This window comes from Scedosporium apiospermum (genome assembly GCF_000732125.1).
Source record: "Scedosporium apiospermum strain IHEM 14462 chromosome Unknown SEQ_SAPIO_0121, whole genome shotgun sequence".
In the NCBI taxonomy this organism is placed as follows: Eukaryota; Fungi; Ascomycota; class Sordariomycetes; order Microascales; family Microascaceae; genus Scedosporium; species Scedosporium apiospermum.
This window is the reverse complement of record NW_015971822.1, coordinates 299,765-311,430: the sequence shown is the minus strand read 5'-3', so window position 1 is coordinate 311,430 and position 11,666 is coordinate 299,765. Positions and strand designations below refer to the sequence as shown.

The 11,666-nt window shown below is 51.1% G+C and overlaps 2 protein-coding genes and 1 pseudogene across 2 annotated transcripts; 1 reads left to right on the top strand and 2 right to left on the bottom strand.

Moving 5' to 3' along the window:
* Positions 1 to 428: 428 nt before the first annotated feature.
* SAPIO_CDS8155 (Polyubiquitin) lies at positions 429 to 1,545 on the bottom strand (the record flags this gene model as incomplete). Its single annotated transcript, XM_016789849.1, has 3 exons — positions 429 to 1,108; positions 1,191 to 1,406; positions 1,524 to 1,545. The coding sequence occupies 3 exons, from the start codon at positions 1,543 to 1,545 to the stop codon at positions 429 to 431; spliced, it is 918 nt and encodes a 305-aa protein (XP_016640112.1).
* Positions 1,546 to 4,252: 2,707 nt separating this feature from the next.
* On the bottom strand, positions 4,253 to 6,766 carry SAPIO_CDS8154 (uncharacterized protein; the record flags this gene model as incomplete). Its single annotated transcript, XM_016789848.1, has 2 exons — positions 4,253 to 4,353; positions 4,417 to 6,766. The coding sequence occupies 2 exons, from the start codon at positions 6,764 to 6,766 to the stop codon at positions 4,253 to 4,255; spliced, it is 2,451 nt and encodes an 816-aa protein (XP_016640111.1).
* Positions 6,767 to 10,060: 3,294 nt separating this feature from the next.
* Positions 10,061 to 10,603, top strand: SAPIO_CDS8153 (annotated as a pseudogene; the record flags this gene model as incomplete).
* Between the last annotated feature and the right edge of the window lie 1,063 nt (positions 10,604 to 11,666).

Sequence of the window (11,666 nt, the reverse complement as noted above, 5' to 3'; positions counted from 1 at the left end):
TATAATTTAACCCGGAATTCGTTTCGGCTGGGGACCGGAAACTAGGCCAAGGTGGGACGGGCGAGCCCCACAGAAGAGCAAACACGATCGTCTCTGAGCTATGGCCATAATCGAGGTGCTGAGTTCAATCATCAAAGTCGCCAACATCACATTTACCAAGACCATCACACATACCATCACACATACCACCACACATGTCAACATTTTGTCACATCATATGCTCAAAGAGCTGAAAACAGTCGCTGAGACACAAATCCGTTGGTGTCAATTCATGCACACGCGCTCTTCTAGCAAAGAGCTTATCCGTGTAAAGAAACTATGCTAGGTAAAGTTCGAGATATCATTATGCCATTATCCGTCCGAAACGCCCGTGAATTCCATAAATCCTCGTACACAAACGAAGCAACCCTGCTTCCCCATTCATCCGTTTAGTGGCCACCACGAAGGCGGAGGACGAGATGGAGCGTGGACTCCTTCTGGATATTGTAATCAGAAAGAGTGCGACCGTCCTCAAGCTGCTTGCCGGCAAAAATGAGACGCTGCTGATCGGGGGGAATTCCCTCCTTGTCCTGAATCTTCGACTTCACATTGTCGATGGTATCGGAAGACTCAACTTCAAGCGTAATGGTTTTGCCGGTAAGGGTCTTGACAAAGATCTGCATACCTCCACGGAGACGGAGGACGAGGTGAAGGGTGGACTCCTTCTGAATGTTGTAATCAGAAAGGGTGCGGCCATCTTCCAGTTGCTTACCAGCAAAGATAAGACGTTGCTGGTCGGGAGGGATGCCCTCCTTATCCTGAATCTTGGACTTAACGTTGTCGATGGTGTCCGATGATTCAACTTCGAGGGTAATCGTCTTGCCAGTAAGAGTCTTCACGAAAATCTGCATACCACCACGAAGACGGAGGACCAGATGGAGCGTGGACTCCTTCTGGATATTGTAGTCGGAGAGGGTGCGGCCATCCTCGAGCTGCTTGCCGGCGAAAATCAATCGTTGTTGGTCAGGAGGAATACCCTCCTTGTCCTGGATCTTCGACTTAACATTGTCGATGGTGTCGGACGACTCAACCTCGAGGGTGATGGTCTTGCCGGTAAGGGTCTTGACGACTGTTGAGACAGATTGTTAGCACTGATGAAACGTGGTTGGGGACACATCCAGGTGCGGGGTAAGTGGTAAGGGAACACGTACAAATCTGCATACCACCACGAAGGCGGAGAACAAGGTGAAGGGTGGATTCCTTCTGAATATTGTAATCAGAAAGGGTTCGGCCGTCCTCAAGCTGCTTTCCAGCGAAAATCAGGCGCTGTTGGTCGGGGGGGATGCCCTCCTTGTCCTGGATCTTCGACTTGACATTGTCGATGGTATCAGAGGACTCGACCTCGAGGGTGATGGTCTTGCCGGTGACTATTTGATAAATGTGTTAGCATACCTGATGGATCTTGAGCGTTGCCATGGCTCGACAAGATGCCATCGCCGTGGTGGCGATGACGGGAGTGTCGGTGTGACGCGGGGTGAACTTACGGGTCTTGACGAAAATCTGCATGATGGGCGAATTCAAGGTAGATCGACTGTAGGATTATGGATGGAGAAAATTGTTTTAAAAGCGTTCGTGGTTCGAAGATGGAAAGGAAATGAGTTCCTAGAGAGAATTTGTGTGAGGAGATGAGAGGAGGAGAAGTTGGGTTTGGGAGAGGCTGATGGAGGGAATGGGGGGAGAGTTTAAATATTAGGCGGTACCTTACGAGATAGTTGCCTTGGGCTGTTGCGGGGTGCTGGAGTAACAAAGGAGGCGCAGCTGATTAATAGGCGGTGGCGGAGGGAAAGAGCAATACAAAGCGCCCTGTCCCAGCCTTCTTGATGATTCACACTTCCGGTCAGGGAATGGTCCAGAAGCATCTCGCCGAACCTGGCTGACGCCATTATCGCCCGCGATTCGTAGACAAAGGTCACCACCGCCCAACAATGGAACAGAGTTTTAGAGTTTTCATTTTTTCTTCTTCGCTATTCTTTCCGTCTCAATATTTTCTTTTTTCCCCTTGTGGCGAATCGACAAAATCTGGAAGCTTTCCCTTTCTTCTTTGCCTCGTTCATTCCCGAGTTAAGGCCATGACGCTGGCTCCTGTCTTCAGTAATCGTTGCCCCAGCCCTCCCGAAACTGCTCCGCTTTTGACTACCTCTCAGGGTGCGGAGATCATAGAGACCAATTCAAACTCGACTGCAATGATGAAATGTACAAAATACAACTCCTGAATGACTTTCCGGGTCATTCGTACCCTCCAAAACCTCGAAGAGTTAAAAAAATAAATGCCTCGCACAAGATTAGCCTCATGTCGCTCCCTCCCGATTTTGCCATTGCCAGTTAAAGAGCGACAGGCACCATCCACGCTCATGCCCCTTCCAGCGCCCCCCGACCTTTCGGCGCTAACCGGCAAGGCTGCGTGTTACTGTCATATGATAAGACAATCGACCAATCATTGCCCCGCTCTACTACGTCACTGACCTGATATTACCCCACTCCTCTTTCCTATCTTGCATTATCGCTTTCGGGTACCTCCTTCCCTAGTTCATCCCGTGGCCAAACGAGATGCTCTCGTTTCTTACTTTAAATGCCGCCGTGAGAGACAAAGGAAGACAAAGGAGAGGGCCGAAGCCCAGGCTTTGGCTGCATATCCAGATACAACCTAAATTATCGGGCCTAAATTGAATGACGAGTTGCAAATTCAGGTCAATCCCTGTAATGATGACAGGGGAGAAGCTGTTGAGAACGGCTCCGCCGAATCATCGTCACGACCGTTTGAGTCACCATGGCGCCATCTGAACCAGCTAGCACTCGCGAGGAGTATCAGAACCTGGCCGGCTGAGCCGTAACAGACGCATACTCTAAATCCTAGGATCCATTGATCCTCGGCAAGCTAAAATTCGCGAGGTAAGAGCTCTAGGCTGAACCGCTGCTCCAGTTCCGAGGGCAAAAGTCTGGTTGCTTGCCCCTGGCTTTGAGCGTGTTGATTAGGCTCCTTGATACTCGGCTAGCGATTGCTCTTAGACAGCTGGTATTCGATCCATGCTTGTTTCAAGGGATTTCGGGTCTAGGTCCATGTGCTTGATATCACCTACCCCGCAGTATCATTGACCGCTTCTACGACTAACAATGAATATTGTCGACATCAGAGAGCCAAGGACATAATCTCGTCAAGGCCGTTCACCAGAAACACCAAGCTGGCATCACAAGCAGTCCGCTCTTGTCCAGCAACGAAAGGACGGGGACCTCAACCACGCCTCTCACAGAATCCAAACAACACTCACAAAGCCCAAACAAGTTTGTCCTTCACGCAAAGCAAACATCCCAGTCTGCCTCAAATGTGCTAAAGAACAAACAAGTCTTTTTTTCTGTATAATAAACTGATAAAGGAAAAAGAAAAATAACAGAAAAAAAGGGGGGAGGAAAAGAAAGAAGAATAACTCGGAACGCAACCCCGCCCATTCAACTATTTTTGAGAGAGAGAGTAGGAGGCCCGTCCATCAATTCCGTCCAATATACGGTCTTGATCCGAAGAGTTAAACTTTCTAACGCCAAGTCCCAATGCTGTTTTTCGTTCTAAACGACATTTCCAATGATAAAATCGGAGAATAATGAAATAAGAAATGATGCTTCTTGCTTTCGTTTCCGCGTTTTCCTTTCGTCCTCTTCATGCCACACATGATATTTCTCTCCTCTTTCCAACACTTGCTTCTCGTTTCCGTCTTTGCTTCGTTAGACAGCATCATCCTTCGTTTAATGCTCTAAGAAAAACTGACTTTCTTTCCGGCCGTAAAACGCGTTTTCCGTCCCAATGACTTTCATACATCGGCAAGACAAAAGAAAAGATAAACAAAACAATGGAAAAAAAATCCGTCAAATCCAAAGGTCGTTAAACATCAGCCGAGGGCGATTTCGATTAAGTCGTAAATGGCGGTGACCAGCCGGTGAATGGTGAATGCGGGGAGGATGTAATTTCGTGGGTGAGTCGGTAAGAGTTGTCGAGAAAAGGCTTGATTTCGAATCGTCGAAGAAGAAACGCCATGGCTAGATGGGGGGAGGAGAAGAGAAAAGAACTGAAAAAAAAAGACAAGGCTAAGATCGACAAAGGAAATTTCAGACAAATGAAAATACAGCAGACGGGATTCATTCCCTGGGTATTTAGGGGATAGCAAGAGAGGCAGAGGGTATCGGGTTTCAAGTCATTAGTGTGTATGCGAGCGTTTATAAGACTTTAGTTTGCGCGAATGACCAGTTTTGAGAGGAACTTGTTTGAGAGCGAGTCGAAGTCACTGCTGTCAAACTTGGTGTCCGGGCGAGTCCTCAGGTAAGCCTCTGCAAAACGGGAACGTGTTAGTTCGGTTCCGACCCGGAAGATGGTTAGATCCCACAACTTACCATGCTTAATGACGTGCTGCCGCACTTCGGTCATGGCCTCACAGACGGCCACGTTGTTGTTGAGAATGTGTCCGTGCTTCTCAGTATCCCAGTCGATGAAGTTGGGGAGCTTCTGGGAAATGGCGTGGAAGAGGCCAATGATAACACCGACAGGTGTCGTTTCCATGTCCTTGCAGAACTTGTTGACCGCAATCGGATCGGGCACGCGGTAGTGGCAGTCGAACTGCATCTCCTCCCAGACGGCAAGAAGAATGGACGCCAGCATGAAGATGGTGGGCCAGTTCTTCAACCTCTCTCCGCTATATACACTGGAGTACAGGGCCGAGAGTTCCTCGAGAATGTCCTTCTGAAGTTCTCGCCACATATCGGCCATGGCACACTTGATCTGGAAGTTGACCATAACGGGAGCGACGACCCTGCCGTAGAACTTGGACTCCTCGTCGTCGATTTGTCCCTCAAGTTGGACCTCGGAGCCTTGGCTCTCAACAAGGGTAATGTGGAGGGTGAGGTTGTAAGCAAGGACAAGCTTGAGGGCCTTTCGAATGACAGGAGACTTCTCCTTCATGTAGTAGCGGTGAGCAGTGGTGAGAATCTCGGTGATAAATGGTGTGCCCTCGAAATGGTCGATAATGAATTCTTCGAAGGGCCCATCGATGTGCTTGTCGAGATACTCGGAGAGGGCCTTGACAGAGATACCCTCAGCGCCAACATCGAGCTGCTCGGTCTGGATGTCGAAGTCGATTGGCTCTTGCTCGGTCTGACAAGACTCGACCCACTCAAGCGAGAAGCAGCTGGCGTCGGCAACATACACCTCGCGGACGGTAATGGGAAGGGCGAACCCATATCCATGGGTGATCCACATCAGCGACTCTTTCGAAGAGAACCCCTTGACGTTGAAGACCGAGACGCCGCGCATGAGGTGTCGCTCGTAATCGGCCTTCCAATCCTTCATGAAGTAGCCGATATCCTTAATATCGATACGAGTGCAAGGCACCTGCCAGAGACGAGCATGAGAAGGCTGGCAGCCAGCACATGGCTCGCCCTTGTCGCAAGTCTTCTTGAGGAATTTGCATCGGAGACAGGCACGGAGTTTCCTGATTTCACTAGCTTGCTTGCGCTGCTCTGGGAGAAGAGGTCCTCGGCGACGCCCAACCTTCTTTTCACCGGTGCCGTCCTTCTTGCCAGTGGAAGATCGACGAATGACCGGTTTCGTGGCCTTGGCGATCGGGCTCTTCCGGGGGCCCGAGTTTCTCCTGCCGGTACTAGACGGGGGCGACGTGGATCCTCCAGAACCGCTGGATGGGCTAGAGCGGCTCGAGACCGGAGGCGACGACTTGATAGCCATGGAGCTAACAGCGATGGTAGGGCTGACGACGTCGTGAGTGTGGTGGGCGATGTGCATGTCATTATGGAAGCAGTTGCGGTGAGAAGTCGTTTCTATGTAGCCATCGGAATCAGGCGAGAACGGGGAGTAAGGGAATGGCGGCACCTCCTCGAAACTACCAATTTCCATCGAGTTGGCACCATCGGACGAGTCGGAGTTGGTACGGAGGTGCAGCGTCTGGCTCGGGTTGAAGATTGCGGGATTTTGAGGTTGACCCAATTGGTCAAAGCTAGATCCCCAGTCTACCAGGGCCCATCCCTCGCCGACCGAACTCGGGAGCGATAGAAAAGTTCCTGTCGGTGAATTGCTGCCAATGCTATCGAGCGGGTGGGGAAGCCCATCGATTGGGAGCGTGGTCTGGAAGTCCTGCCAGCTCTCCATACCCATTCCCGCCCATTGCATCGCCGCATTGTCGACCGGAGGGAGAGTAGCAAATGGCGATTCCAACTGGAGACCAGCGTGGAGGGCGGCCTGGGTCGTAGCAGGAAGGTAATCGACGAGAGGATTGGGTTGGAAGTTGGCGGGAAGAGGTCCGAAGCCGAGGAAAGTGGGGTCCTGGATATACTGGCCGAAGTCATTTGGGGCGAGCTGCTGCTGCTGTTGTTGTAGTGCCCAATCCGTCAAAGGGCTGGTCGCAGGTAGGAACGGTTCTGAATGCTGGGAGTGTGGACTAGGGCTAGACTGGACTGGAGAAGGGGTGTTGTGCAGGTGGTCTCCGGGCTGCTGCTGGTGGTGGTGATCGGCCGTAGAAGGGTTCGAGGGCATCTGTGGTGATGATCCGGTCGAGGCTGCCATGTCGAGGGGCATCCCCCAACTCGTCCTCTGCTGGGGAGTCATTGTCGACGAGTGAGTTAGGCCGCGGGGGTCGTGGGCTGGTGCTGGTGCGTAGGGATACCGGTTCCGCTGGTTGAACGTGAGTTCCAACAGGGCGTCTCCTCCTCCGCCCGCGTTGAAGTCGAAAGTCATATTGCCGAGAACAGAGGAAACAGAAGCAAGGAGGGAAAGAGAGAGGGGGGAATTTGCAGGATTGGTTGCGAAAGATGCCGATATTGTATGAAGCAAAACCCAGACACCGCTCTTTCAGGGAGATCTCGACTCGAGATCGATCAAGAGGCAGATGCTGTCAGGGGATGAGTTTTGGGGGAGGGAGAGGAGAGAGATAGGTGCTGAATTCGACTCTCAGGGAAAGATGAGGGGACAAATGACAAGTGGTGCCCAGTATCACTCCCCACGCTTTTGGCGGGAGACGAGGTCATAAAGAGGCGGTGAAGGACATCGGCGGGCATCCAGCCCCAGCCGGGAAGACGAGCCAATCAAGGTCGCCAAGGAGGGTCTTGCATCTGCAAGTACGTGGAGCGATGCCTCCACTCTTAGAGTGACAAGGGAAGAAGGGAAGGAAATGGGGGGGGGGGGGTGAGTTGGGAGGGTCCAGTGATGACCAGCGACCCAATCGCCAATCGCCAGCCGCCCAAAAATTTGTGACATCTGAGAGGTGGGCACATTATGTTCCTTGCATCCTCGCACTGTTGCAATCGTTACATCCCCGCGTCGCGACACGCTATCTCACTCCGTGCCGAATACAGTATAATTGATTCGGTACGAAGATAAAGTTACTTCGTGCCAAGTACGAAGGTAACTTCGTACACTTCACTTCACAGTCTTCACTCCACCTTTACAACAATGAGAGCGGGGTTCTGCATATGGGTCTAGCGTGCTCGTTTAAGGATTGATCGTGATATTTCTCTTAAACCATCTGGGTCCGGGCGGGTGAATGCGGATGCGGGTCAAGCCTCAATTGATGTTCATCCGGAGCAGCAGCAGGAATCAAGAGTGCTGATGCGCTGTACGACTATTAGATGCGGGAGCGGCTGCAATCCCACACGGGTCCTGGTTTTGATTCAATCCATTTGATCAATTGATTCATTGATCGCTCTTCAATGCCGGACGCGCCACTTTGTGGAGCCTCATACTCAGCAATGAGATCGTCAGATGGAGCACGTTACCGTTAGCGACCAGGCAGGCTATCGACGGGGTTAATAGCCGACAAGTGAAGGGCGGAGGGCTCTGGCCTGTCTGTCAAGCCCCTCAACGCCATTGATGGATGATGATAGAAGACGCAAGTTAATCAATGCAGCAACATTCAAGACACTACACACTCATACTCCATGCTGTGAGACCTTGGGCTGGGTCATGAGGCCTTTGGCATAACAACGTGCTGAGCTAGGAGTCTAGAACGCCATTCTTGACACTGGCATGCGCGGAGGAAGCAATATTGACTTAGTTTTTCCTGCCAAGATTCCTGCGGTGGCTGCACCATCTAACCCATTCAGGTTCTCTCCAGACCGCTAGACCAAAGTGTCATTGGGCCACTCTGCCAGAGAAAAAGGAAGCACCGAGCTGCGTGGAGGATGATGGTGCATGAGTCGCAACGCCTCCGCTCTGAACCCCCCGTTGGTGGCCTGGCCTGGCACGCCAATCCCTTGCATTGACGCCCACAACGGCGAGTCTTCTGCCGAGCCTAGCATCAATGGGGCGGCGAAAGGGAATTGATTTAAGTGTGGATTTTTCCCTCCCCTTCCGCGGTCGTCAACGTGGACGGATTTCCGTGCTTTCGTAAAGTATATGATGCGATCAACAATCTTTCCCCTGGCTAGCTTAGCTTCGCTGCCAGCCACAATGTTGAGAGAATATCAACTAAGTTTTTTTTCCCCAGCCATCTCAGGGGCGCCCCTCAGGGCATTTTACTTCAATTCGTAACTGAGAACATCAAAACGGGTGTCTCCGAACCTGGACAGTGCACCTTTTGTGGGCCTGCTCGCTAAAACAAGTATGATTGAATTTTCCAGGTCGTAATCGTAGTTTACTTCGAACAAAGGTAGATTAGATTACGAAGTATTCCGTAGGGCACGGAAGGCAGAACTGTATCAACCCTGGGAAACTGGTGAGTGGTCTGGCAGTGTGGACTGATGAGGTATTACCGCCAGAGATATGGTCGTGGCGACAAGTACGAAGTACGAAGTCGATCCTTGTTCATCGGCCTCCCGAGCTGCTCCGCGCTCCGTGCCAGCTTTAGCCCCCGTGCTCGCCCACCAGACTACTTGAACAAACCACGGCTGCGTGCATACAAAGTACAAGTTTTTGCAAGGGAACATGAAGTATGCTTCAACGAGAGGGTAATACAAGGGCGGCAATGTGTCCCGTCCCCAAAATGTGAAAAAATGTGTGAACACACCTCGCTGTGATGGAAACTTTGCCCCCAAATCCGCCGGCGGAATTAACCTGGACTTGATAACCAGATCGAATGGTTTTGCCTCGGACGATTTCCAGTTTGGTGCCAATACGTACGAAGTAGGTACGTACTCTCTGCCCGTCGTCAGTTCTCGATCGGAGTGCACGAGATTGGTTACTTAGTTGCATGCGCTGAGTCCGCCAACTCCTGTATAATGCCTAGAGGTTCGCTTCGAGACCATCTGTCGAGGCAAGCTGATTTGCCTTGTTTTCACATTGTGGGCCTCTGGCATTGTTGGCTCAACTTGCTGCAATACATCAGCCAGTATGGATGCACCGTGGCAATCTCATGTTTCGTCTCTCGCCTCTTGCCAAACGAGTGAAGGCAAAAAAAGTGAAGTCGGAAAGTGCAACACACCCATCCGAGAGCAATTCGCGACGGTCGGTATTATTAGGGCGATTCCACATCGGATTTCTCGTGCCAGAATTCCTTACGTCATCCAAGAACGGTGCAGCCCGTAGTGTTTGAAGCATATTCCTAAGAAGGCAGATGATAGTGCGAGCCGAAGACTACCTATGTAAGTATGTACACGGAAGGAGAAGCCTGTGAAAGGCTACTACCAGGTATCGCGAGAACGCTCAATGTTGATTAAATGTGCAACTCTGCCAATTCCGTACTATAGTTTCTGCGACTTCCTCAAGTCATAGGTCACCGGGAACTCTCAACTGACATTGGTCTAAGTTTCTAGTGTAGACGCTCACATAGTTTGTTTTGCCCAAAAGCAGAAGCTACGACCAAAGATGTTGAGTGTGCTGGATTTCTGATAAACTAAGAAAAGTTTCGACATGTGCCACATCTACTGTCGAACACCCGAAGCCATAAATGGGTTAGAAGCTATTCTCGACTCAACTCGGTATATCATTTCGTTTATCTACGAAGCCAAGCCCCCTCAGCTTCAAAAAGATGGAAATCTTTCACACCGTCTGATACACCAGTGGATACACCAGTGGATACAAGTGGGACAAGCCGAAATGCTCCCAGGCGATGAGATTCCAGTTGACCTCGACATAATCCTTGCCCTAACAGGCCAGCAGAATACCGGCGACGAAGCAGATTACGACAACTGCGTTTACCCCCTTCGCAATAACACCTCAGCCGTCCTTCGCTATCTCGGATTCAACGCAGCCCGGGCCCAGGGCTTCTACGATGCATGGGTTGAGGCCCAGGGGAAGAGTGGCCAGTTTCCGCTATCACTCGACGAGTATGCCATTGAGTGTACTTGCGACGGTGCTACCATGATGACGGACCATGACTGGAGAGTTCAGTTAAACGCGATGGAATTTTCCGATCTGTTTATTAGTTGGCAGATGCATCCCGACGTGCGTCGTGTGAGAGCGCTCTCGACGATCGAACGGGTGGTTACGGCCGTGGCTCTCGGGACGCGCATATGCCTTGGACGCCCTAGCGCGTATCTGCGAAATGGCGATAACAGAAGAAGGCGGAAGTGGCAGCGGTCATCCAGAGATGATCACCTGCCTTTCGACAATCGAGCCGCAGTGTCCACATCCATCTAGAGGGTATATCGTAACTGGTGATGGCCGAATCGGGCGGGCGCTCCTGTGTTAGTGCACAAGTAGCGAGGCCTGATACGTCTAATATCCCCGGATATAGGTCTTTCTACAAAAGCATGCGTTCCTTATATCGCTCAAGAATTTGTCCGTCAAAAAGTCAATATCGCAGAGAGCCTGGCCAACACCGTGTCGAGGCCTCCGTGCGATTTCAGCCTCGGGAACGCATTATATCTCACGACAAAGAGATGGGTAGCTGTCTATTATGCGAAGGCCTATCTAAGGGCTGAGCTGAAAGACAATGCAGTGCCTCCTGCCATCCTCCAAATTCTTATTCCAAACGCCTGGCTCGAACAACTGCCTCTGAACAATTTACCGTACGGGGACATATGGAAAGAAGCAGTTTGGGTTTGTCGAAGGAGGTTGGAGGGGCACTAGTCGCGAGCTCCCGGGGGCATTCTTGGGAAGCAATTGCATTATCAAGGGCGCCCATCTGCGAGAAATCAGCGAAGGAATTTAAGCGCCTAGACATGAAGTGGACGGAGCTAAATGAGAATTGGGTGATGAAGATTCCGGATCACGGCAAGACGGTTTCTCAAGATTCCGATGTCGAGCGGGAATATTCTTCCCAACATGCCGTGGGCTCAATAACCCTAAGTTCACTTGCGGAATGCTTACCAGCCTGTCATACTCGGATAATCACACGCAAATACTGGTCTGCTTGGCCAGAAGATGCTGATTATGGTTAAGATATCACGCCAGGAGACTTGTCAAGAGAACAGAGTCTGACGACCTTGTTGGAACATCTAAACGCCCCTCAGGTTCTCCTCGATCCTTACACATCCCAATCATTGCGCCTGTCTCTTGGATATGCAGACGAGGGTGTGTATATGCTTAATAAGTTCCTCTGGTGCAATCCAGACACGCCAGCCTTTCATCACCCCGTGCCTTGGAGCGTATCTGAAAAAGCCGACGATATCTCAGTTGGCCGTCCAGATTGCCCTTCCACACATTCATCTGCAATGTCGTTGGCAGACTCCTGGCCCATGTAACACCACGTGATGCGCAC